Here is a 27,666-nt window from a genome sequence, read left to right as displayed (position 1 = left end):
CTGAGGGCCTCAGTTCCTCGCTGGGCATTGGCCAGAAGCCACCCTCAATTCCTTGCCACGTGGGCCTCTCTACAGGGTGGCTTTCAACATGTCAGTTTGCTTTGAGCAAGCGAGAAAGAGAGAGAGGCAGAGAGAGTCTTTCATAGCCTAGTCCCTTCCGAAGAAGTGACATCCTATCACTTCGGCCCTATTCTGTGCATCAGAAGGAAGTCATTAGGTCCGGCCCACACTCAAAGGGAGGAATCACACAAGGGTGTGAATACCAGAAGGCCTGGTTCACTGGGAGCCATTTCAGAAGCTGAGTGTGGGCGACAGTGCAACTCGCGAGGCAGCAATGGCCTGATTATCCTGTGTCAGACTCCTGTAGTGAGGGGCAACCACTGAAACGTTTCACTGCTGACGGGGAGGAGTCTTCACATATCGCTCAGCCAGCTGGAGCAGAGAAAGGGCTGGAAAGGGAGCAACGAGTAGGGGGAGCTGTTGCAAGGCAACTGTTACGAGGGGATGGCCACCCGGGAACGCTCAGCGCGCCACTGCTTATCCACCCAGAGGTCAAGGCCAGTCTGCAGGGTCACATGACCCCCTTTTGGCCTTTGGCCAAGCTCTTTCTCCTGCTTGAACTGCCTTTGGTGTGTGTTGTTCTCTCCTTCTTTGCACCATCCCTTAGAGACCAGGGCAGGCACCCCCATCCACTGGGCACTTCTTACGCATCAGACTTCATTTACAAGCATGTCCCAGACATTTCGTTTATCCTCCAGCACACCTGGAGGGCAGGTATTGTGTGTGGGCGTGTGATTAGAGGTGCATGACAAGACACAAAGGTGCCAGGGCTTTGTGACTTCACCCTGATGACCTCACCCTGGCCAGGGGCCTGATCCTTGGGCTTATAGGCCCAGAAACTGGACCTTTTTGTCCCCAGACATGATTTAGTGGAGGCTGAAATCAACTCTAAGATCCCAGTGATGCTGTGTGGCCCAGATGCTAATCGATTGTTTGCAGCTGGGATCGTCTTCTCCGTTGGGATTTGAGGGAAGCCCCCCAAAATGAATAAACAAACAAACAAATAAATACTTATTCCTTTGTCAAGTTCAGAGTCAGTTGGCAGATGAAAGAGAAAGACAGATGAGGATCAGCCTTTCACCTTTATTACTGATGAACTGGTTGGAGAGCAGAGCTGAACACACTTTGCAGCTGGGGTTGGCGGGGCGAGGAGAGAGAAGAGCAAGTCAGCCCTTCCTCTCTCTCGAAGTCACTAGGCAGATCAGTGTTGCCTCCTCTTCAGAGTAAATGCCAGGGCTGCGCGAGGAAAAAGAACTCCTCCGTGGTCCCGGGACCACCAGCATCAGTACCACCTGGGAACTTTTAGAAATGCAAATTATAGGCCCAACTCCCAGAAGAACTGAATCAAACTCTAGGGGTGGGACCCAGCATTCTGTATCTTAATAAGGTCTGAGGTGATTCTAATGCAGCCTCAAAGTTGAGAACCACTGGTCTAGTGGGAGCTGCTCCACATGGAAATCTGAGGCCTGGGAAGCAGTGTGCCCCTGGAATATTTTGCCACCCGTGCCTGTCCCTCCCCCCCATCTCTGGGAAAACAAATCACAGGGAGAGACGTTTCACAGCTTCCACATTTGATTTTTAGCTTACAGCTGCTCCCAGGAGGACCACGTGGAGGCTCCTGATTATCTCCCCTCCAAAAGGGAAGAAGGTCATGGATTTGGTATTCGCTAGCCTTGCCTCTTTCTCTTGCAGACCTGGGAGGTGCTAGCATCCCCTTATTGGCATTGGTAGTCTTTGAAGACTCTAGAATGACCATTAACCAGAAGTGGAAATGGAAGCACATGGATCCCCCTGCAGAAAAGCCTCTTTGGCTCCCATAGCCCTTAGGTTTCAAAATAAACTCCTTGCCAAGGCCTTTCCCTCTCCAACTGCATCTCAGCCACTCACTCACCCCTCCGGTCATTCTAGCCTCCCTCTGTCTAATGTGCCAAGCTCACTCCTGCCTCAGGATCTTTGCACTTGCTGTCCTTCTACTTGAACAACTCTCCCCTAAGACCTTGGCAGGCCTGGCTCCTTCTTGTCCCTTAAATCAAAACCCAAATGTCATCTTCTCTGACCACCCATTTAAAGCGCCCTCAACCCCACTTGTCATTCTTTATCTCATTAGCCCGGTTTATTTTCTTCAGAGCACTTGACACTATCAAAAAATGACCTGGTGTGTTTATTTGTTGACTTGTTTATTTTTAAGAGATCAGGGGCCTCGCTGCCTCCCTGGTACTAGAACAGTTCCTGGTACGTGGCAGGCTTAAGATTGACACGAATATTTGCTGAATAAATGAACACAGGAAAAGGCTCTGGGAGAGAAGGGTCAGAGTGGAGTGATTCAGGCATTAAGACAGCCATGGGCCCAAAGACTCAGCCTCCTTCTTCCCGAGGGCAGGGGCCCCTGAGCCCAGCCGAGTGGGTGTGCGTGGAATGCTGGTACCACACCAGGTTTTCTGCCTGCTTTTCCTCCCGCCCATTATCTTAGACCCAGGCTCCCCCTACTTCTCCTCCTCCTCCCCTCCTTCCCCCTTCACTGTCATTACATTACAGTCATTAGAAGCCAGCAGATTCACAACCTCCTGTCGGCTTTTTCATAAAGGACTGTTAATAGAGTTAGTTTTCAGCGGGGGCGCTGCAAACTGTTGTCAAAACTCTGACTTAGCCACCCACATCCACGTAATTAATCACAGAGGAAACCAGAAAAGAGTGGCATGAGGGCTGGGGTCCAGCTGTGTGTGGGCCCTCTTCCCGGAGGGGGCTGTCATGTAACACACAGCCGCTGCCCACCAAGAGCCAGGCTGGAAACAAGACAGCCTCACTGGAACCACTGCAGAGTACAAGTCAGGATCTAATTAGCACTGGGGGGCGTTCACCACCTTCCAGAGGTTGGTAGCAAAGGAAAAGAAATGAAACAGGTGGGGTAGAGGCTGGAGGGAGAAAAAAGGTTAAAGATGGTTTATTTTAAGCTGACGAGGAAGCTGGCATTTATTGAGTACTGTATTAGTTATCTGTTGCTGTGTAGCCAATTACCACAAACTTGTTGGCTTAAAACAACACACGTTCATTATCTCACCATTTCTCTGGGTCAGAATCCGGTAACAGCTTAGCTGGGTCCACCACTTGAGGTCTCACAAGGCTGCAATCAAGGTGTCAACCAGGGCTGAGTTCTCATGTGGAGACTCAGCTGGGGAAGGATACACTTCCCCACTCATGTGGTTGCTGCAGCACTTAGTTTCTTGTGTTTGTAGGACTGAGAGCTTCGGTTTTTTCCTGGCTGTTGGTCTGAGGCACCATCAACTCCTAGAGATTCCCCACAGTTCCTTGCCACGTGGGCTTCCCCAGCTTGGCCACTTACTTCATCAAGCCAGCAGGAAGAATCTCTATAGAGCAAATCCACCAGCAAGATAGAGTTGTATACACCATGGTGTAATCACAGAGGAAATCATGTCCCATCTCCCCTGCCCTATTCTGTTGGTTAAAGGCAAGTCACAGGGGGACTTCTCTGGTGGTCCAGTGGTTAAGACTCCATGCTTCCACTACAGGGGGCGCAGGTACGATCCCTGGTCGGGGAACTAAGATCCCGCATGCCGCGTGGCGCGGCCAAAAAAGGAAAAAAAAAAGGGAAGTCACAGGTTCTGTCCACATTTAATGGGAGGGGGGTCGTACCAGGGTGTGAACACCAGGAGGGGGAAATCATAGGACAGCTGCCCTAGAGGGTCAACCACAGTACCTTTTATGTGCTAAGGACCGTGCCAAATGCTTTTGCGTGCGTTACATCGTTTGATCACTAAAACACCCTGAGGGGCAGGCATCATCCCCTTTGCACAGATGAGAAGCCTGAGACCGAGGAGCGAGAACTTACTTGCCAGTAATCAGAACCACTTGTGTCAGGACAGCAAGCTTACAGGCTGGAGAGTCAGCAGCTTTACAGTGAGGAGTAAGGGCCCGAGGCCGGTGAGGAAGAGGACAGTGAGAGGGTTCTAGCTATGAGGCATGAGACCAGGAGGGAAGATGGCTGTGGATTTCACGTTGAGAAAGAAGAAAACCGACAGTGCTTTGTTTGATGATCTCTATATTGTCAATGAAGCAGAAAATGAGGGTGTCTCCTGAGAGATTGGAGGTTGGGCTGGAGGGGAAGCAGAGCCCAGTTGGAGCAGCACCTGTGGGGAATGGGAGAGGGGGAACAGGAACCTGGCCAGCGTGAGGACAAGGTTGCCGAGGAGGATAAAGCTGCTTCTTCCATGAAGACTTTAGCAGTTGCCTCGGTAGGTGGTACTCGCTCCCACCCCCAGCTCTTTGTGCAGTCTACACTCTCCTCAGGCCTTGTAGGGCGGTGGTTTATGCCCGTGTCCATCCCTCTCGTCAGGGCAGGAACCTAACAGTAGACTGCGTTGGGCCTCCTGGTACCCAGCACAGGGTCTGGCGCATGCGAGCCCTTCGTAAATGGCCTGATTCCAGACCCTGAATTTCTAAATCACTCCACTCTATTACCTCTCACCCCCTAAAGGCTGACCCAGTTCTAAAAGGCTATTCAAAAATAGGTATTTTTATTTTTGTTCCAAAAGTAAAATTTGAAACAACAGCAGGTTACAGAGATGCAGATCCCTCATGGAATAAGGGTTTCGAGCTGGAATTAAGGAAGTCTGTTGCATGCAGAACCTGGTGACAAAAAAAGTAATTTTGCATTTTGGCTCAGTCTCTTTGATATCAGAAGTCAAGAGCCATTTCAAAATATTCCATATCAATCTAGATTGGTGTGAAATGTTGCCTACAGTGTATTATTGCCTGAAAAATACAGTTACAGTAGACGGAACAATTCCATTTGTATCAAATGACAAGTTTTGACTCATTTTAAGTGGCAGAAAACCGAACTCAAACTATCTTAGACAGAATCCAAAACGTGTGGGCTTATCTTCAATGGAAAGTTCAGGATGCCAAAGGGACTAACATTTTGGCCTGAGAATGAGGCAAATGGCTGCCAACGGCCCCTGGGGCTGCATCCTCCCCTAGGATTCCTTACACAAGTCCTGAGATCCACTCCGATTGGACCAACTTGGGTCACATGACCGTCACTGAGCCAATCACTGTAGCCAGGGGGATTCCATCTGATCCAGCCTTGGTCAGGATGGAGTTGGTGTGCTGTGATCAGGAGGAAAAGGGATGGATGCCGGGGTGGTCAAACAGGCAACAAATGTCCACTCTGTGTGTTGTGCTTAACGTCCACAGAAAAATGACCGGGTAGATGCCCACCAAAATGTCGAGAAAAGGGTTCTCTCCAAGTTATAGTACTTGGGGCAGAGTCAGACGCCTGTTTTTGTAAAATCAGCCCCATGCTTCATCCTAGTGACTAGACTAGGGACCACCACTGGAGTCTCATCCTGGCCCACTAATAGTATCTAAGCCTTGCTGGAGGACCAGTTCTGGAATCCCTGGAGACACTGAGTCCCCTAAGGCCCACCTAAACTCCAGTTTCCCAGCCTCTGCTGGGGCCTGAATTGGGAGCCTGACCTGGACTCCAGGCCTTTTGCCCTCCTGGCGAGGAGGGTGGCAGGGCTGGCGTTTGCTCACTTCACTCTGAGTAGGGTCCTCCACCCTGGAGACCCACTTGGGACCAGGACGCTCCCACCCCCAGGACTCCTAGCTTCTTTCCACCTGGAGATTCCCACCCCACCCTGCCTGCCCAAGCCAAGCCCGGTAAGTACGGACCACACACTCTCCAGACACTTCTCTCAAAACCAGCCCCTCCTGGGATCAGTTTCCAAACCCTGATCTCAGCTCCACCATGCCACTCACTTGTTGCCCAGAGTGGCAGCGATGGCCCCTCTAACGCTACACACGAGACCAGGGACAGGCAGTACCATTGAATGGCATTTTATTTCTAATTGGATCCATCAGCTGTGTCTGACTCAGTTTGTTTGAACCCTCTGCGCTGGTTCTTAGCCGACCCTTGGAGGCTCTTCTTCCTGGCATTACGGTAGATGCCCAGTTCCTCTTGGTACTTAGCTCTCAGGAGAGCTGCCCTTTGTTCATAGGGCTGTTTCTCGTTGTCTGTCATTGCTGACCACATCTTCCCCGAGGCCTTTGCCACCTGCACTACTGACCAGTTTGGATTCTCCCACTTGAGCTGGGCATAGTGGTCTTGGCAGAAGAGTAGGAAGGACGATGGTGGTCGTCTGGGTGCGTGGGGGTCCCGCTTTCTCTTCTTCTTCTTCCTGCCAGAGTAATTCATCATCTCTTCCTGGTATCGGGCTTTGTCGAGCTTAGCCAGGGCTTCATATTTGGCCTTTTCTTGCTTTGAGATAGACCTCCATTTTTCCGAACACTTTCTAGAGAACTCTTTAAAGCCAAGGTAGGTATTTGGCTGCTGCTGCTTGAACTTGTTTCTGTAATTCAGCAAAAAGTGGATGTAAGAAGAGACATTTGCCTTGGGCTTTAGCTGGACTTCTTTCCCCATGTTCATAGGGTCATTTTATTTTCTGGATCTAATAACTCAGACAGCAGAGACTTTTGTCCGCCACACTCCAGGAGCAATTAGAAGGTGCTCTGCTGGCGGTGAATGTTTCTCTCTGTAAGAGCTGCAGGCAGGGGTCCGCCTTTTCAGTGGTGGTGGCATTGTTGGGTCAGAAGGGATTGTGACATCACTCACAAGCTGGCCACTCCAGGCCAGGGCTGGTGGCATTTGCATACAGGTGCTCTTATTGGTTGGCTACTTGGCGGTCAAATTTCACTTCTTGTGAAAGATAATGGTTCATCCAGAGAAGGCTCTGGAGCAGTACCCCACCCCCTGGAATGTTTCTCCTTGGTTTCCTGGAGGCAGTGGGCTTTGCTCAGTTGGGGAGCTTTCCATCCCTCGGATGTAGTAACAAGCCACGGGGTCTGCCTTCCCCGCCGTACGATTGTCAAGATGCCTTCTCATCCCTTCCAGAGACAGGTTGGAAATAATGAACACGAGGAGGTGGATGGCTCCAGAGCTGTCATGATAAAACGTGAAGTCTTTCTGTTTGCCTTGAACGGTGGCAGTTCATCCTGTACAAAGAGTTTAGTAGTAACTCTAAAAATAATCAGGTATGACAGCTGTGACTCGGTTCCTGTCAGGACAAAGTTGTCTAATTTAAAACCCAAGCACTTGGCCTATACGTCTGAACTCTTCATTTCTCTGAGGAAATTGGGGGGCGGGGGTAGAGGTTAGGGAAGAAGGGAGGAGAGCCTTAAGATTTTACTAATTACACCTGAGTCCATGAAAATGAGGCAGAATCCTTGGCCTATCAGGAGGCCCCCCTGCCTTTATCCCAGGGGTCCCCGTTTCGTGGGGCTGGAGCACAAAGCTCTAGCAGCTACCCTCAAACTAGTCGGCCTCTGGCTTTTTGAGAAAAAAGTTGCAAACATTCCATCAGTCTTCCAACTGGAGGGAAAAGAAAGGAAAAGTGTCATTTATTGACCTTTGGACATTGCGGAAGTACTTGTTTACCTGGTCATGGAGTTGATACCACTCAGTGGTTGATGACAGAGCCAAGTTTACAGAACTGGAACACTGAGCCTCATTAGCATAAAATTAACCTGTTTAAGGTGAAACAGCCACTAACAGGTTGGATCTGGATTTGAACCATTTTGCCTGACTGGAGCTTCTGCTTCATCCCGCCTGCACAGAACTGCTGCCTGGGGGGGACCTAGGGTCCGGGTGCATGGCCTCAGCAGCTGAGCTGAGTCTGACACTGAAACTTGCCTGAGGCTAGACCCCGTTTTGAATTTTGGCCAAGGCCCTTTCCAGGGCCCCACAACCGATTTCACCTTCCATCTTACATAAAAGAGAGGTGGCTATTGACTAGAGTCTCCAATCCTGAATTCTAGTCCCAGCTCGCCACGAGGCGGCTGGGCCACCCAAGCCAGTCCCTTCCTTCCTGTAAGCCTATGATGTCTCATCTGTGAAATCAGTGGTGCGGAATCAGTGTTCCACTGGCCAGGGAAAGACCCTCCCGGTGACATGCTGTAATTCTGTGGCTGGACTGGGGAGCCCGTGAGATACCAGGTGCCAGCTCAGGGAGTCCGGGCCAGTGGTGGGGGCAGAGAGGTCTGGCCAGTAGGAACAGTTTAATCTGGGGACACTTCTCAGCCTAGGGAGCTTTTTGCCACTCTGGTTCTTTGTCCCACGGTGGCCAGAGGTTGGCTCGTCTGTCCGTTGGACTTGAGCTGGGCTGCCGAGATGAATGGGACACAGCTCCTTCCTGAGGTAGAAGGCTGGGTTGTGAGGAAGAACTTGCCTAACATCCATACGTGATAATCAGCTTCAGCTCAGACTCACAAAACACCCAGCAGCTTATCTGTGCCTCTGTTCACAACCTTCTGCCCCCTCTCAGGATGTTAAGATCCAGGAACGTTAACTCCATGATAACCATCTGGAGCCTAGCAGATCTAGGAAGAGAAGACAGTTAAGGTGAAAGCTATGACAGTCCTTTGGTGTTGGGGCCACATTCCCGACTTGGCAGGGTGAAGCAGGGCACCCCTTTGTCTAGTGGAGCTGCGGGAGAAGTAAGTACACCGGACTTTCTAAATCGATGCTGTGTGCGCTGGCATCTGAGGTTTGCTCCTTTCCATCCTTCTCCAGCCTGCTCCCTGTCCTGGGAAGCTGACCCATATGGACCACATCACTGGCTCCTATGCCCTCTGGCTTCCACTCAAGTTTGACCGATGGGGACCCCAACAGGAGATCAGGGAGGGAGGGAGGTGAGGTCAAGGCAGTTACTCTTCTGGCTCCCTCCCCGCGGGGGTTGCCTGGAGCTGGCTCCCCATCCCCAGACTGAAAGCCCCGGCTCCTCTTAAGGCATCGTCTCGAAATGACTCTCCTTCCAGGTTCCCTCTCCTTGTCCCCTCCTGCTGAGGGTGGTAAGAGCTCCACCTTTACTAGCCTCTGAGGATTCGGCTCTCCCTTATGGCTTTCCAGCACCTTGCCCATCCCTTTGTAAATAGCCTCTTTGTTAAACACTCCTCAAATTATTCTAATTTGAGTGGCCATCTGTTTCCTGCTGGGACCCTGACCAGTGTGCTGTGTTTCTAACCTTCCACCGTGAACAGCGGAGGTGGAAGAATAAAGCAAGTGTGGGCATCCATCCAAAGTAGAAGGGTATCGAGAGGGGCCAGAGGGGCCTGCAGGGGCCAGTGTGCCTGCATGGGCGGTGGCAGGACAAGACCACGTGGCTTAGGAAGAAGTGTCTAATGTCCTTTGTACCATGAGATGACCTCCAGGCAGGGCTGTGCTGCTCTGGAGGTCCAGGTAGTAAATAGTGCAGGCTTTGTGGGCCATGCATTTTCTGTTGCAAGTTCTCAGCTCTGCCATCGTAGCTCAAAAGACAACACGTAAACGAACGAGTGGCTGTGCCCCGGTAAAACATCACAAACACAGGCGTTGGGTTGGGGCTCGTAAGCCTGCCCACCCCAGTCTAGAGATGTGAGTTCAGTATTTGCAAACTTTTGGATTGCAGTCTACAATAAGAAATGTATTTTACACCGTGACCCATTTATGCACGCGCACACTTCATAATAATAATATTTATACAATGCCTAATGTGTGCCTCTGTTCTAAGCACTTCACCCCGTATCAGCTCATTTAATCCTCGTGACAACCCTGTGTGTGGGGTGCGAGCCAGGTCGTGCTACTTTTATCCCCATTGTAAAGATAAGGTCTCTGAGCACATAAAGTTTTCAGAAACAAAAGTTTTACGAAACTATACCTACTATGTGTGTGACATACTCTTTTCTTCTCCATTCTATGCTGTTATAGTCTCCTCTACTTTATTTTTTTCTTTAAAATGCACCCCACGGTCTGATCTTAAGACCTGCGAATGGGTCACAATCCATGGGTGGATTTGGAAAACACTGTTTAGGCAGGCTGGGATGGACCCCCCACCTCGGAGGTGGTGAGAGCCTCTTGCTCGGCAGCGATAACACCAACTGGACAAGCGACATCCTTATAGTGGAGGAAGGGGGCAGATACCACTGTAACCAAGGGATCAAAGCAAAGACTATCAGTAATAGGCCATGCTGATATCACACCCCCCCTTCGATGATGCAATAATAAGAGCATCTCAGCCAGTGGTATTCTTCCCCCAAATCCATAACCCTGGTCTAATCATGAGAAAATATTAGACCAACCCAAATTAAAGGTCAGTCTACAAAATACTTGACCAGTACAAAAGTCTCAAGGTCTTGAGAAAATAAGGAAAGCCTGAGAAGCCGACAGACTGGAGGAGACTCTGTAGACATGATGCCCCCATGCAAGAGAAATGCTGGACTGGATCCTGGAGCAAAAAGGGGCCCTAGTGGGAAACCTGGGGAGATGCGATAAAGTCTTCCACTGAGCCAATATTAATGTACCAGTGTGGTTTCTTAGTTTTGCTAGATGGATCATGGTTATGTAAGATGCTAATAGTAAGGGAAGCTAGGGGAGGAGTATACAGGAAATTTCTATACTGTCTTTGCAATTCTGTGCTCATTTCAAAATAAGTTTTTTTAAATCTCCCCAGCTGATGGGAATGTGTACCCAGGGTTGAGGCACCCCACTCTTAATCCTTCTCCAGGAATCCTAGGGCAAATTTTACCCTCAACTGTAGCAGCATATGCTCCTGGCATATCATCTGTCACAGTGTTTCTCAAGTTTGGGGGCAAGCATCAAATTTAGGGAAATCTTAAAAATCCCAGGGCATAACAACAACAACATGAGAAGCAGAAGTACGTGGCAGGGGCACGTGATAAATGCTGTGATGCTCTCTCCATCCCCCTGCTGCCCTTTCTCCTTTGGGGTGGGAATCAGTGCTGCACTTGCCCTCTGAGCGAGGCCTCTGTGGCAGGTAGAATAACGACTCCACGAAGATGTCCACATCCTAGGCCCCAAAGCCCATGAATATGTTACCTTACATGGCAAAAGGAACTTCGCAGATATGATTATGTTAAGGATTTGGGGATGGGAAGATTATCCTGGACCATCCGAGTGGGGCTGATGTAATCACATGGGTCCATATCAGAGAAAGGCAGGAGTTTCAGAGTTAGAGACGGAGATGTGATGACAGATGCGGAGGGTCAGAGTCAGAGAGAGATTTGAAGATGCTCCACGGTTGGCTTTGAAGATACAGAAAGAGACCACAGGCTGAGACATGAAGGTAACCACTAGAAGCCGGGAGAGGCAAGCCAACGGATTCACCCCTAGAGCCTCCGGAGAGAGTGCAGCCCCACAGACACCTTGACCTTGGCGCAGTGATACCCATTTTGGACTTCTGATCTCCAGAACTGTCAGATAATTAATCTGTGTTGTTGTAAGCCACTAAATTTGCAGTAATTTGTGAAAGCAGCAATAGGAAATGAAAACAGTATCCTTCTCATCCAACTGGTGGTCTGTAACTATTCCTGTGCTGTTCTTAACCCCTGCTTGCATTAACAAAGATGAGAAATGTATGCCGCCGCTTAGTGGATGAGTTGAGGGAGTAGGGAGCGTGATCTAGTCGATTTTACACACTTCACTCTCTCGCTGACTCATTAAGTCACTAATTCGCTCACTGGCTTACCAGTTAATTCACTCTTTTATTCTTTCAGTTCATTCACTCACTCACTCATCACTCATGTGCACACACACACACATTTCAACCAGTAGCTGAGTTGCTGGAGCATTGCGGCTGCTGCTTTAATGGCCATGGATAAGCAGTGTTTGAGGGATGGATATGTCTCAGGATTGGTGGTGGTAGGAGGCATCTGAAATTTCCTGGAAGCCAGACCGGTGGGGAAGACATGGTCATAAGCAGAGCTAGGCTCTTTGGCATGGACCTCATGCCAAGAAATGTTACTCAATCAGATGTGACCGTGATAGTTTAATAAAAATGATGATAATGCTTTAGGTGGATCACCTCCAGAAGCCTAGAGAGAGAGAGATTAAATTGCCCAGGGCAAATGTGAAACACTGGATTGGATCCTGGAACAAAAACTGGGGAACGTTAGCCGAAAAACTGGGGAAATGTGAATAAGGTCTTCCATTGAGCTAATAGTACAGTACCAATGTTGATTTCTCAGTTTTGATACATGGACCGTGGTCATGTAAGATGCTAATATTAGGGGAAGCTGGGGGAGAGGTATACAGGAAATTTCTGTACTGTCTTTGCAACTCTATTCTCATTTCACAGCAATGAGTGGCAGAGCCAGGCCTCAAACTCAGGTTGGTTTGACTCCAAAGTCTATGTGTTTAACCTCTACTGAGCGTCTAGGAACTCCCTTGGGGCCAAGGAGAAGGGGAAGCTGGCAAGGAACAAGGCCAAATACTGCAGGAGGAGAGCAGGTGGAAAGAGAGAAGGTGTCTAAATCTCAACACTTACGGGGTTCTGGGGAGACTTTTCCCATCTGGGTTGATCCTGATTCCAGATGCACCTGGTGAAGTTATCCCCAGGTCATAAGATGCCCCGAGTTCAGCATGTAGACTGACCTGGATGGCCCACTGAACCCCTCGGCAGGTACACACGGAGCCTGGGTCCACTCTCATGGGCAGAGGCTAGCCAAAGCCAAGTACGGAGTCAGCACCTAGCCCAGTGGGCTAGTGAACAGGTGGACAGGAAATGGGACAGATGATCAGGTGTAAGAATAGGGTCAGCATGCGGCGGACCAGGCATGCGTGTTTACCTTTGGCAGGTTGTGGCAGAGGGGGAGAGGATGAAAGCTAGAACAAGACCACCTCTGAGGAGATAACCCCCGCAGCCAGCTGTGGGTACCCCTCACAGGCCTTGACAAAGCCCCTCCCTGACACCACAGAGTAGGAAGAGTGGCCCCTGATCTTTCTGTCCAAACCCCTGCCACTTTCAACCACAGTGGACATCTTTTATCTGCCTGGAACTCCTCCCTTCTTTCGAGCCCATTCCTTCTTTGGGAGAACTGTCCCCAAAACCAGTCATGGAGTTCTGGTAGGGGCCCATGCCCTCGGCCCCAGGAGTGGACACAACCCCAGCTAGACTAATCAGAGGCTCCCAGTGAGCTTTTCCTAATTGAACCCAAGGGAAGAGATCTTCGTTTTCTCTCTGGAGGTGAAGCTGGGAGAGTGAATCAGGGAGCTGCTAAGTATGGCCACAGTCCCAGCCTCCAGCAGCACCATCTGCAGTAGCGAGGATGAAGCCAGAGACAGAGCACAGCACAGACGGACCCAGAGACAGGGGCCTGTGGCATCTGAGTCCCTGGGTCTAGTCATCCCTGGGGCCAGCTACAGTGTGACTATGGCAGCCGATAATTCCTTCTCTACTCCACGCCGATTTAATCAGGATTTCCGCCACTTGAAACCACGAATATAAGACGTTAACTTAGATGTGCTGGGGGTGAGTGATATAAGACAGGAACTCTCCCCTCCCCCATTTCCAAGCCTTCCTTCCTGTCTCTTTCCTCTCCCCTCTGCTTGTGTTTGCTCCACCATACTAATGGCTGGGTCTCTGGTGCGTTGTTCAGGTGGCGTACGGATGGCACTGGCACATGGTGGGCCCTCCATAACAGCGAATGCTTCTTGAGCACTTGCTGTGTGCCAAGCCCTGTACTCAGAGCTTGTAAACTCATTATCTCACGTAAACCTCTTAGAGTTCTATGAGGTGCGTGCTGTTGTTATCCATATTAAATACATGGGGAGACCGAGGCGCAAAGCAGGTCAGTTACCTGCCCAAAGTTAGACAGCTGGGAAGTGTAGAGCCGAGACTTGAACCCAGGCAGGTGCCTTCCAGGGCCCATGTGCTTAATCTCTGCCCCAAACTGCTTTGGATTCAGTAAATGTTAGACCCTTTGCCCACGCGTTTCCCTTGCTGCACGGAGCTATGACATGACCAAGAGTGATGGCTGCTGTGTCTTGAAGCCTCAGCAGGAGTTTATCAGCATCACTGCGTCACCTTGAATCATCGTAGTCACACTATGAGAGGTACGCTGGGGAAAGGGTGGCTCAGAGAGGGAAAGCAACCTCCCCAGGTCACACAGCCCGTGGTTGTGGAGGCAGGATGGGAATCCGGCTCCATCTGACTCTAGGATAGCTTCCTCACTGACCTTAGCAACCCCGGTCCCCGAGACGGTTTAGCCCATCCATTCTCCAGCCGCCTGGGAGGTTCACTCCCTCAGCCAGGGCTTCAGAGCTGCTGAACCGTCAGGCGGGGCTGGCTGGCTAGCTGCCTCCTGGAGGGGGAGAGGGAACGTTGAGGATGCTCAAACTCAGAATGGCAGTGGAGTGGCAGGCAAAGGCTGGCGTGGGCGGCCCCTCGATAAGCCATCTGCAAACATTTCCTCTGGATGAGAAGTATTATCCAAGTTTAATCCCCAGAGGCCTCTGCAAGGCATACATTGCCACCCTCCCTGGAATGGGGGCAGGTCCCTTCTCCGATTCCTGTTACAGTGACAGGCGGAAGCTGGGCAAGGCTGAGTAAGCACGAGCCAGTGGAGGCCAGGCTGGGGCTGCCTGAGGGCGGGAAGGAAGGTGGCAGCCAAGTGTACCGGCTATGCTGGGTGCCGCAGCGTGCCCTGCCCTTTCACCCCTGCACTGTGCTCCCACCAGAGTGGACGCAGGCATCCTTATTTCCCCAGGGAAGTGAGGCCACACTATTCTGGGGTCTCCTTACTCCCTGTGTTCTCTGGAGGCTAGGGTTCAAGGCACGGATAAGATCCCATCTCCTCTCTTCTCAGACCTAAGCCAGGGAGTAAAATAGTTCACATTTGTGAGATACCTACTGTGTCAGGCACAGTCCTGGATACGTTATATGCAAGAGCACAGAATCCCATTGCACAGATGAAGAAACCGAGGCTCAGAGAATTCATAGCACATGCCCACATTTCACAGCTAGATGACAGTCAAGCCCAGATTCAAATACAGGGCTGTCTGATTTTAGAGACCTGGCCTTTAACCCTGACCTTCTTAAACCTATTGCCTCTGTAGGGGAACAAGACAGGTGATGAACCTGACAGGTGGTGTCTCCACCTAGACAGAGACCTGAGCCAGTACGGGAAGAGGATCCAGGTAGCGTGTGAGCACACCTTGGTCACGAGGCTCCTAAGGCCAGCACCCTGTTCCTGGGTGAAGCCTGGTGGGGGTAGGCTTTGACATCTTCAGGCATGGGGACCATCAGGTCTGCAGGCTGGATCTCAGGTCTAATCTATGGCAACAGAGGCTCGGGCTGGGGGCAGGGAACGGCCAGCTGAGGGCCCAGCAGCTGGTCAGGGCCCAGACTGCTCTTAGATTCTGTCCCAGTCAGACTGGAGCGGGACCTGGAGGAGGACGGGTCTTATAAGAGTGATGGGGTGGGGGGCAGGAACAGAGGTGGAAGAGATGATGCTGGGACACCCTTTTCCCAAATCTCCCCTGGGAGAGCTAGGCCTGTGAGGCCTTCTGTCAGTCACTGCACGTGCACGGTCCCGTTAGCTGATTGGCCTGGCCTGGTGTCACGAGGCTGCCCCTTCCCAGAGCTGTGTGTCGAGGGAGGGAGACTGATCTTCAGAGGCTTTAGCACTCAGAAAAGAGTAGAACTGCCTGATAGTTAGGCCTGGAGACAGAAAAGGAGAGAGTTGGGCATCCCTTGAAAGGCTTTGGGGAAACCACCACAAGCCCCCTTGCCCAGAGCTTGGCCCCCAGTGCCAGTGCCCATCTCCAGACCCAGCCCCATTCACTTTAGCATCATGGGCACGGTCTCTCCACAGAGGCAGGACACCCCTCCCCCAGCAGCCCTGCCCGGTGAGCGGCTGAGCTGGGAACGGAAGGAACCAACACCCCAAGCCACTCCCCAGACCTTCTCACTGTGTTCCCCCCAACTCACAGCCCCAGGACATCGTGATACCACTCTCATCCCGACAGCACACACAGCCAGGAGCTCTGTCCCTCAGCCCTCCCGGGCTCAGACACACACCCTCCAGGGAGCAGTGCTTCTGGAGGACAAGCATGTACCTGATGTAGTTTGTGTGGGTTCCCTGGAGCTCACAATTAGCCGAGCAGGGAAGAACGATGATAATTTGTTGAGTTTATTGAGTTGCTTCTGGGACAGAGGGAACATTTGCCCACGTTGATTACCAGACTCCACCATTGCTGCCCTGGGGCCATGTCACCACGAGAAGAGTTTCCCCAGAAGGTACCAGCAGCTGCCCAGAACATGGGGAGAACAGTGAGGGCTGAGGGCCCAAGGGGCTGGGGCAGCACGTCTTCACGGGAGACCAAGACGAAACCCCGCGTGGCCCCCGAGCCCCTCCCCGCTGCCCCCAGGCTTCCCTGCTCACCTGCCTTTTCCTCTGCTTTCCCCACGTATGCCCTCTGCTTCCTCCCGCAGGACCTCGTTCATCCGTTCATTTATTTAAGTGTTCCTTCTTCCCGTGAGCAGTATTTCTCGAGCCCTTCCCACGTGTCAGGCACTCACAAGGTACGGAGGGAAGAACCGAACAAGAAAGGAACAGCTCCTGTCTTCAGGGAGCTCGTGGTTTGGTGGGGAAGCAGATCCCTGCGCGATGCGTGATGAGACAAGCACTGGCTTGGACCAAGTGTAAGGACTCTTTACAAGAGAAAAGGAGGTACCAGGGAGAAGCCCACCTGGCTTCCGGGAGCCAGTGGCTGTAAGACGACACAGGATGGATGAAAAGGAAGTTGCTAGAAGAAGGGTGGGGTGGGTCAAAGTGGACAGGGAGAGTTTGGCTGGGAGGTGAGTTCTTCATCTTTAGAAACATTCAGAACACACCTTGACTGACGATGTGTCCAGAATGCTGGAGCTGGGATTCGTGCATAGCCAGGCGGCAGACCTGGAAGGCCTCTGAAATTCTCAGATATGTTGTTAAGACTGGCTGTTTCCCACTCTTCTGATCTCAAAGGGGATAGCGTTAGAAAAGATGCCCACTGTTGAAAGGAAGAGTCATTTGCATGTTCGCTCATTCATTTATTCATTCATTCATTCATTCACAAAGCATGTGTCATAAAAGTGCTTTAACCATCTCCCCCCAAGCAGCTCCCTGGAGTGGCTGGCACTCCCAGGCTTGATGGATCTTCCTGCCCGAGGCCCCGTGGCACTCAGCGCTGGCTGCCTGCGGGCTGTCTCCCTCCCCCACCCCCAATGCCCGTGCACTCCGTGCTCCCACCAGCTGAGCCTTGCACTTTCTGAGAATCGGATGGGTTCGTTGCCAACTCCCTCGATGCCAGTCATACTTGTTATTATAATTATGTGACTTAAATTAAACATCACATAAACTGATGAAATACGAGTGTGAAAGGAAGTATAGTTGCATCTCTGGAAACTAAATTGAATGCTTTGGCATGGTTCCATGAAGGAGACGCCCTAAAAAGAATTGCTTCCTAAATATTAGGTGTGAGTGAGTGAGAGAATGGCACGCCACTGAGCTGGTTCCATCTGGGAAGGGACGAGGTCTGTCTTGCCCACTGCTGCATCCCCAGTGCCTAGCACGATGCTTGGTACATCGCAGGTGCTCCGTAATCATCTGTTGACTGGAGGAGCTGTGGCAGAATTGGAAATGGTGAGCGATGCATCATCGGTGGAGTTTATGCAAGATAGGCAATGCAGAGAAGAAACCCACGGTCAAAGGGAAGACCTTGCTCCCGAGTTACATGGACTGGCAAAAAAAAAACATGTCCCTCCAAGTGTTTTTACATTATAATGGAGTGTTTAAGCTATGAGTGTATTCTTTTATCATTCCCCACTTAGAAATTATTTTTTACCAACCGACTGCATCACGGGCAAGGCTTCTACGTTCGGCATCAGTAAACTCTGTAAAGGGCAAGGTAAAGATTTTCAGCTTTGCAGGTTATACTTACTGTCACAACTACTCAGCTCTGCCTTTGTAACCCTGAAGGCAGACAATATGTAAATGAATGAGCACGGTGGTGACCCAGTGAAACTTTACTGACAAAAGAGACGGCGCACTGTGGTTTGCCAAGCCCGGTTCTATGGAACTGATTTGTTCTGTGCGCCGGGCACTGTGCTGTGTTGCTGGACACACAGAGACAAAGAAAATTCTGTCCCTGCGCTTACGGAGCTCGCCTTCGAGTCAGGGAGGTGGTCCTCAAGTCAAAAGATGATTACAGTTTGCTGTGCTCAGTACAGCAGTGGGGCATGTCCAAGGTGCGAAGCAGACACATGGAGGGCACTGCTCCTCCCACAGGGGCAGGGAGAGGGAGAGGTGGAGGAAAGGAGGCATTTTGTTAGGTTCATGGGATCAGTGATATTCTCCCAGGTAACCAGGTCGGGCAGCAGGAAAAGGCATTCCAGGCAGAGGGAATAGCCTATGCAAAGGCATGGAGACATAAAAGTGCCTGGAGCTCAAAGTGGGTGTCACTGGAGAGGGAAGACATGAAAAAGCTTAGACTTTATCCTGGAGCCAGTGGACCTTTGCTGCTGGGTTTCCAGCAAGGCAATGACTTGAGCAAGTGCCCGCACAGAGTATGGAAGATGGATGGAGGCCGAGGGCAGATCAGAAGGCTGTCTCTGTAGCGCGGGTGAGGAACGATGCGGTCGTGAGGTAAAGACCATGTGGCCACAGTTGGCCACGGGAGCGAAGGAATGGAAGGAGTTAAGGATGATCCCCGGGTGGGGTGGCTGGGAGGAGGGTGCACATCATGGGGAGAGAGAACGCTAAGGGGCAGGAATGACGGGCGAGGGGAAGCTTTGGTTTGTTCAGAGCATAGAAAACAACCCCCAGGGCTTCCCTGGTGGCGCAGTGGTTGAGAATCTGCCTGCCAATGCAGGGGACACGGGTTCGAGCCCTGGTCTGGGAAGATCCCACATGCCGCGGAGCAACTAGGCCCGTGAGCCACAACTACTGAGCCTGCGCGACTGGAGCCTGTACTCCGCAACGGGAGAGGCCGCGATAGTGAGAGGCCCACACACCGCGATGAGGAGTGGCCCCCACTTGCCGCAACTAGAGAAAGCCCTCACACAGAAACGAAGACCCAACACAGCCAAAAATAAATAAATTAATTAGTTAATTAAAAATAAAAAGAAAGAAAGAAAACAACCCCCAAAACATACAGTTAGGTAGCCAGGAGTTGAATCTTTGTAGGGTAGCTCAGGCCTCTCAGAACTGCCTCAGTACCTGGGGTGGGCAGGCACTGCTGGGAACCAGAACCTTGGGAAGAAGCCAAAGGGCCTCTTTCCAAAGGTAAGTCTAGAGGCCGGGGTGCTCCAGCAGCCCACAGCCAAAAGGGACTTGTACTCACCCCAAACATTCACCGAGTTCCTGGAAAATATGTAACATCACAGGTTTGTCTTGGGAAAAGGGTTTTCCTCAGTATAACAAGAGTCCTAGGCGTTTGGCTAAAGAAAAACTGATATGGAAATCATTTGTGATGAGACTGGGTGTCAGGGCTGAGTCAATAAAGGCTCACGTCAGGGGTGAGAGGGAGCTTGGGCGGGGGAGCAGGAGTCAGCCTCCAACAAGGGCCTCGGTGTCCTTTGCTGCCACCACCAAGACATTTCCAGAAGGCTTTCCCTGGTTGCATCATGGTGTTCTCTCCATTCCCCAGTGGGGAGAGCAGACAGCAGGTGGGAAGGGCAGAGGGCTTGGGAGTGGGGTGGCAAGCACCTCCTGTATGTCACTTTCTCCCCGGCCGGGTGGGTTGGGGGTGGAGGGGTGGTTTATGCTTGGCCCTGGAAGATTCTTCAAGCCTGAATCAGATCCAGGCTGTGCACATAACTTGGTTAAGAGATAAAGCCCACAGAAGGTGTGCTGGGAGCACAGAAGCCAGAGGCTATTGACCGAGGAGCTGCACAGAGAAGGAGACGGTGAAGCCGAACCTTGTAGATGACAGGCTTTGCAGGAACTGTTGTATCTAGGGGACCACAGTGGGAGTGGTACCCACCAGCAGGCACAGTACCTTGTACACAGTATGTGCTTGGTGAGTAAATGAATGAATGAAAGTTCCCCTGAGGATGTCCATTTTCAGGGATGCTGAGATTTAAACCAAGATCTCCTAATATTCCTCCCTCTCAGTTTAAAATTAGGCAGCAATTCCTTGCAGATCACTGTTGTCATCTTGTGGGGCGTGTCTCTCAGCACCCCAACATCCTGACTGTACGAGAAGCTTCTTAAGAAGAAATGCTATCCACACAGTCTGCTCTGAGCTCTCCTATTACTGAAAGCAGAGCTTAGAGCTTTCTGCAGAGGAACTCAAAGCCACTTTTTCCATAATCAACTACATGCATTAAAGGGAGTGATTTTTTTTTTTTTATTCTCCCCAAGCCAGATTCCATTAAGGAAGCCCCATTTAACGGAAGTCAATTTACCAAAAAGAAAAAAAAATGAGCATAATTGCTTAAATACATTTTATGTTGTACTGCGGCAGCAATTTCCTGGGCCAACTTGGAATTCCCCAGACCCCTCATAGTGAAGTTAATATGGACAGAAAGGTTTGAAGGGGAGAATCTCTCTCTGTGTTTCTCTTCTTTAATTATGATTCTAACAGGGAGCAAAATTAAAGAGGATCCTGGGGGGAGGAGGGAGGGAAAGTAAAGGAACAGGATGGAATTCAGCCTATATTGTTCCACTGCCTTCTCCGAGTACAGAGGCTCTATCTAGCATGAGTGGGATGGTTTGGGTTTGAATCCCACTTCTGCCACTTAATAGCTGTGTGACCTTGTGCAAGTTTCTTAACCTCTCTGTGCAGCCAGGTGGTGCAATGGGAAAAGGCATTATGAGCACGCAAAGGCAGAGAAGCACTAAAAAGCAGTGTGTGTTCCAGTTCACGTAGGTCTTCTGTTTGACTAGAGAATGGGGTGTGTGTGTGTGTGTGTGTGTGTGTCTGTCTGTCTGCAAGTCTGTGTGACGTGCTCAGAGAGGGAAAGCAGGCAAAAGTCAGACCAGGAAGGTTTCACTGGGAAGGTGGCATTTGACCAAAGGCTTTGAGGAAGTGAGAGAGTGAGCCAGGTGGCGGTCTGGGAGAAGACCCAGCCAGCAGGCAGAGAAACTGTCAAGTGCAAAGGCCCTGAGGCAGGAGCAGTCCTGGCCAGTTTTGAACAGCATGGAGACCCATGTGGCTGGAGCGTAAAGCATAAGTAGAGGAGGAGACAGGAGAGGTGAAGACACACTGGCTTTTTTAAGGCCTGTAGACCCTGGTATGGTCTTTGACGCTAAGGATTAGAGCCACTGAAGATTTGTTTTTAATTAACTCTATTAAAGTATAATTTACATAAAATAAAATTACCTATTTTATTTTATTTTATTTTTTTCTGCGTTGGGTCTTGGCTGCTGCGCACGGGCGAGCGGGGGCTACTCTTCGTTGCGGTGCGCGGGCTTCTCATTGCGGTGGCTTCTGTTTTTGCGGAGCACGGGCTCTAGGCGTGCGGGCTTCAGTAGTTGTGGCACGTGGGCTCCAGAGCACAGACTCAGTAGTTGTGGCTCACGGGCTTAGTTGCTCCACAGCATGTGGGATCTTCCCAGACCAGGGCTCGAACCCGTGTCCCCTGCATTGGCAGGCGGATTCTTAACCACTGCACCACCAGGGAAGTCCCTAAAATTACCCATTTTAAATATACAGTTGTGGGGGCTTTGACAAATGTGTATATGCCATATAACCACCATCTCATTCAAGATATAGAACATTTTCATCACCCCAGAAGGTTCCCCTGTGCTCCTTCCCAGGCAATCCCCACCTGTACCTCTCACCCCCAGCTTTGGCAACCATTGATGTGCTTTCTCTCACTGTAGATTAGTCTTTTCCCGAGTTTCATATAAAGGGATTCACACAGTATATACTCTTTTATCACTCAGCATAATGCTTTTGAGAATCATTCATGTTGTTGTGTGTGTCAGTAGTTTGTTCTTTTTATTGGAGGGTTTTGAGTGAGGCATGATACCATCGCAATGGCAGAGTTTAATGTGATGCTTCCAGCATTTAAGCCTCCCATTCTCTGATAGATGCCAAGAAAACTCTCAAATGCGCATTTATGTCCAAGGAGGCAGGAGTAGTGCAGAGTAAAGATGCACAGGGCCCTGAGTTTAAGCCTCAGGAATGAACAATCATCATCAGGATTCCTGGGAGCAGGTGAAAGTGTGGGAGAAATGGGAGGCAGAGGATGTCCCTTCGGGCTCCTCCAGCCTGTACCATTGGGGGTTATGCAGATCCCAGGGCTGGAGAATACCGACTTTCTGACTTCTGGTTACAACCTTGATCATTACTCTCTTCCTGCCCTTGGGACCCCAGCATCCTCCCCTCATTCCATTTTGCAATGAACAGCCCTTGGTTCTGAATTATTCAGGTAAATTCTCCCTATTTCTACTTCCCTTATGTAAATAGTCTCCAGGCTTTGTTATTGAGATAGAATTGAATTTGGCCTGGGGAAGAAAAAAACCCACCATAGTGTTTGTGGCTCCTTAGAAAACTTAAATGACTCTGCCCGTAATAAAGTATTTTAAATGGGGTCTGGTGAAATACAGTAATTGGTTTCTGTAATAGCTCTTACCCTAGCAATATGGGTGATATTCCTGGAGGTTGGTGTATATCAGCATTTTCATTAGAGTAAAAACTCAGTTTTGCAGGGTGAGAAGCTCCTTGGTTAGTTCCTTTGTCTAATAGGCATTTATGGAGACCCACCATGCTGGATCTCTTCCTTTCAGCCCTCCAGATCATCTCCCCTCCCTTGTCTACCCTGTTCCATGCTCAGGAAGACTTACTGGTGAGACTACATCAGTATGCTCCCTTGCCCTCTGGCTTCCAACTGGGCTAGATCCACAGAAACATCAGCAGTAGATTGGAGGAGGGGAGGGGAGGGGAGGGGAGGGGAGGGAGGGAGTGTGTCTTGCTCCCTCCTTGTGGGATTTTCACAAACTGGCTGTCGTCTCCACTGACTGAAGATCTGGGTCCTGCGTGGTGGCCCTTTCTATGCAACCCTCTCCTTCAGGGATAGCCGTGTCCTCTCCAGGCCTGTGAGTGGAAACCAGACCCCTGTTAACAGCCTCAGGATACTGCCCCAACCCCGGTGGTGAAGAGGCCATTCGTTCAACTGGAATTATTCTCATATGACCGAGCCACCTGTTTTCTGCTGGAACCCTGACACACCTGCTTTGTATCAAGCATTGTGTTAGGTGCTTAGTACAAAGATGAAGAATGAAGATGATGGAGAATAACATAGCAGCTGCCATTTACCAAGAGCTTTCTATTTTCCAGAGACCGTGCTAAAGTCTTTTTTGTGTGTTATCTCATTCAATCCCGGCAGCCCTTTGAGAGAGGGATTATTATCTTCATTTTACAGATAAAGTTACAGAGAATTTAAGTAATTTTCATAAGGTAACACAGCCGATCCCTCTAGAGTCCCAGCTTCTCCCCTCCCCCACCCACCCACCAGGCTGCACTGCCCTCTTTGAGGCATTATCCTAGGGAGACGCACACCTAGATAAATGAATTATAATTTTAATAACATGCTGTGGCATCACACAGGAGGGGAAAGGAAAATTATGTTTATTGAGCTAATATGTGTCAGATAGTGGGCTAAGTTCTTTGCCCGTAAGGCCTCTCACATATTCCCACAGACTCTCCGGGCCAGTGTTGTTCCTCCATTTTCAGAAAGATCAAGTAACTGGTCCCAGGTCACACTGGTAGGAAGTGGTGAAGCCTGGATCTGAACCCAAGTCCGTGTGGCTTCAGAGCCGAGGAGAATAGGAAAGGCCTTCCTGGGGACATGGTATCTGAGGGCATCCCGAAGTCGTCTCAAGTGATATGGCTGGTGCAGGAGAGAGGGTTACGCGCGGGTACATTCCAGGCAGAAAAGGCAAAGGCACAGAAAAGGAGAAAGCTTGGAATGCTTCGATGTAAGCAGGGTGTCCAGGCGGGGTGGGAGCGGTGGTGCCAAAGGGGATTCATCAGGATGTTTTGTCCCTGATTCAGATGCAGGGAGGAGGAGCCGAGAGACACTGGGCGTCGGCCCGCTGGGGGCTGTGGGGTTGAGGAGAGAAGGGCGAGGGGCTCCTGGGGTGCAGCACAGCAAGCAGAGCGAGAAGCGGCATCCGGGGCTTAGCCTGGGTGTGGCGGAGGGGCCGGCACCGAGCGGAGGCCCGTTCAAGCAGGGGACGTTGCGGAAAGTTTGGAAAGCCAGTCTTGCGTGGGCACCGGGGAGCCACGGAAGGTTCTTGAGCTCCGAGCAACTCTAGGAGGAAAGATCTGATTGACCTGAAAGCTGGCTCAGGACGCAGCTGGTCAAGAGGCTGGGGCAGTGCCTGGCGACGGTCGGGGATATCCTGGTTTCCCACCCACTGAGCCGGCCTGGCTGAAAGCAGACAAGGCTAATCTAAGGGCGGAGAGGTGGCCCAGCAGTGGGGGCTGGCCTCTTGTGGAGGAGCAGAGACAGGGGCAGGGGCCGGAGAAGACCCAGCGCCTAGTTGGTGACCCCAGAACAGGCTGTCACACCTGGGAAGGGCCGTGCTGCCTGTAGGGGCTGCCTGAGCCCTTTCTCCTGACTCCTCAGAGTCCCCGAGGGGCTGGCTCGGGGTCGCTGAACCTCTGCCCGGGAGTGGGGGGCTGAACCTCCGCTGGAGAGCTGGGCTGGTCCTCTGCTTGCGGGCTGGACCTTTGCGGGGAATCTGGATCTCTGCTGGGGGTGGGTATGTGGACATCTGCTGGGGTGACGGGCCTCTGCTGGGAGGGCTGGACCTCTCTCCTGCGCAGCTAGACCTCTGCTGAAGGTGGGGAACTAGGCCTCTGTTCCAGGCCTGAAGGATCGCCCCCTCCTCTCAGCAACTCAGCGGTGGGAAGAGCCCCCGGGGCAGCCAGCTCAAGCGGCCCAGAACGCAGGCTACTGGCGGGCGGCCGGGCCAGCACGGCCTTCCCTTCTGCCAGGCCTGGGAGGAGGCCCCAGCCCACGTGGGCAGTGGGGAGACTCCCGGGTGCCCGGTCTCAGGCAGCTGTGGTCCCTGACCCCGTCTTCCTGTCCCCACAGGTTCACCGGAGCCAGCCTCCCAGCCCCCGTAATCAGCAGCAAAAACTGGCTGCGGTTGCACTTCACGTCGGACGGCAACCACCGGCAGCGCGGCTTCAGCGCCCAGTACCAAGGTAGGCGGGGCCGGGCTGCCCTGCTTCCCCGGGGTGGGGGGGGGGGGGCGGCAGAGATGATGCCTGGGGCCGTCTTGTCCCCGGACTGGGTCCGGTGTGTCTTCAGGGTACACGTGCCTCTGCTGTCCTGCTCTTATTTGCGGACTCAGAGGTCTGCATATCTGCGTGTCTACATCTGCCATTGTGGTCTGTTGTCCAAGGGAAGACACTTCTCAGATTGTGTAGAATGGTGTACCCTGAGCTGCCCGTCTTCAGGCCAGGCCAATCATACTAGTTTATACCAAGGGCCTCCTGAGAGCCGGGCACTGTGCTAGGCTCTTGGTCAGCGCCATCTCACTTAATCTTCATCATTATCCTGTGAAGTAAATACCATCACCATCCCCATTTGATGGACGAGAGAGCTGAGGCCCAGAGAAATTAAGGCAGTTTCCCAAGACCATCGGAACTCCGGCCTTTTGAATCCAGAGCCCACCCTCTTAACCGGCAGAGTTTAGCCTACCCTGGTATAAAGCGGGAGAGCTGCCCACATTTCAGCTCTCGTTCATTTCATGTAGAACACAGACGTTTGACAAACGATAGGCAAAATAACTCTAGGGAACTCTCTAGCTTAGGTGCTCAAATCTGTGAAGAGCTGTCTGGTGGCAAGAGATCAGACCAAGAATGGCAGGTGGAAACTGCAGGTAAGCAGATTTCTGCTCCAATCATGAAGGATTTCCTAACCCCGCGAGCCGCACGTAAAAATGAGTGGGTTGACCCCGAGGCAGGGAGCTCTCCACGCCTAGAGGAGATCCCAAAATCCAATGGATGGGTGGGAGTAGGTGACAACATTCCTCTTCAACCTTGAGTTTGTTCAAAGTACACAAAATTTATCCACAGAGATAAATACCAAGGGTTGGCTTCAAAGTTGCTCATTAAGCCATTACTATCACCAATTACAAACTGAGATTGGTTCTAATTGATTCAATGTGAACTTGTATTGCACACCTATTAAGCAGAAGGCCCTATATAAGACCCTGGGGAAGAGAGTGGGCTGTGCTGTGAGTGAGAGAGTGTGGTATATTGGTGTGCCTAGGACACAGGCCTGATGGAAGAGTGAGCTGTGATCACCACCTCACCGCCGAGGGTCAGGAGGGAGCACTGACTCCAGTGGAGGAGATGCTGGCAGCTTGTCCCTCCAAGCCTCACCTCGGAGGCTCTGAGCACACTGCCCCCGGGAGGTGGCCCCGGCAGAGCGGGGCCCACCCAGGGCCAGGCTTTCAGGCTGGACACTGGGATAAAAGCAGCACTGGGAGTAGAAGCATTACCTGTAAAATCTGAATCTTTTATGAATAGCCTCATTTCCTTAGCCTTGGGTAGCAGGAGTCCCTTGAAATATTTTTAGAAATAAACAGGAAACCAACCTGGTCTGACAAGCCTGGCTCCGAGAACTTTCCTGGATACATTTTTTCCGCCACTGAGGTTGGGCCTTTGTGGGAGTGAAGCACCTCTCTGGATCTTTCTGTTGTGTTTTCCAAAATAGGAAAGAAGAGGTGAATGTTATTGTTTCATCTGATTAAATAGGTGCCAGGTGTTTCTAATATTTCAAGTTTCTGAGGGCCCATTTGTCATGGTCATATATTAGGATTTTCTGCCAGACAACAGGCAATGAGGACCCAGGCCAGGCAGTCTCTAGGTCAGGAGCACACATCCGTTGCACACCTACTGTGCACCAGGCGCTGTACTAGGCAGTGTATAAGCATTGCCCCATTTGATCCTCTCCACAGTGCAGCGGCTAATATGTTTTTAATTTCCGTATTTCAGTTGAGGAAGTTGAGGTTCAGAGAGGTTGTGTAACTTGCCCGACATGCACAGATCACACAGCCTATACATGGTGAAGCTCGAATTCCTTCGCAGACCTTTGTGAGTTTTTCTGCAAAATCACAGGGCCTTCTCATATGGTGCTTTGGGTGCCTCACTTTTCCTATTTGACTGGTATCTTTTAAACTTTGTTTTGTTAATCTCACCCCACCATAAAAAAAATACATTTTCCATCACAACCCAGGACACACATATATATCTGCAGAACTGAAAGGAAAATGTCACCAAGTGGTATTTACCCTTAGTAAGAGTGAGGCACCCTGAAAATTTCTTTTCCAATTTTTAATGTTAGTTGCAACGTCGAAGTCAATTTCACAAGTCTGTAGCAGGGAACAACCCACAATCTGAAAAGCTGTTTTAGTTATGAACTTCTCAAAAGCAGGCCCCTTCTTATTCTCTCTCTGACTCCCCCCAAGACAGCCCAGAACAGGATTTGCACATTGGTGTGTGCCAGCGTTTCTCTCTGGGTTTCAAGAACTTGGCATTTATTACTTCATCCAGACCTAACAGCAACTGTGTAAAGCAGGTACTACTATTAGCCCCATTTTACAGATGAGGAACGAGAGTTGCATAGAGGGTAGGTATCTGGCTCAAGGTCCCCTCGATAGAATGTCGGAGTCTGAGTTTGAACCCCAGCCGTGTTCATCTGGATCTGGCATCCTAATATACTGTGGAGTGTACTGATTGTGTTAATACATGATTCTCCCCTGTGAACTTTCTCTAGTGTTTTCCAGACTGAGGGTATATAGTGCAAG

At 51.0% G+C, this 27,666-nt stretch overlaps 2 protein-coding genes across 2 annotated transcripts in view; one reads left to right on the top strand and one right to left on the bottom strand.

Moving 5' to 3' along the window:
- Positions 1-27,666, top strand: part of CSMD2 (CUB and Sushi multiple domains 2) — a 658,022-nt gene that overhangs the window by 285,015 nt on the left and 345,341 nt on the right. The window contains exon 6 of the mRNA XM_059896727.1: positions 24,942-25,054. Within this exon, the coding sequence (XP_059752710.1) occupies positions 24,942-25,054 (113 nt within the window). The remainder of the gene's footprint in view (positions 1-24,941; positions 25,055-27,666) is intronic.
- Positions 5,924-6,499, bottom strand: HMGB4 (high mobility group box 4). Its single transcript, XM_059896717.1, has one exon. The coding sequence runs from the start codon at positions 6,497-6,499 to the stop codon at positions 5,924-5,926; it is 576 nt and encodes a 191-aa protein (XP_059752700.1).

Source organism: Balaenoptera ricei, chromosome 1 (genome assembly GCF_028023285.1).
Source record: "Balaenoptera ricei isolate mBalRic1 chromosome 1, mBalRic1.hap2, whole genome shotgun sequence".
NCBI lineage: Eukaryota > Metazoa > Chordata > Mammalia > Artiodactyla > Balaenopteridae > Balaenoptera > Balaenoptera ricei.
This window is presented reverse-complemented; position numbering and strand designations above follow the sequence as displayed.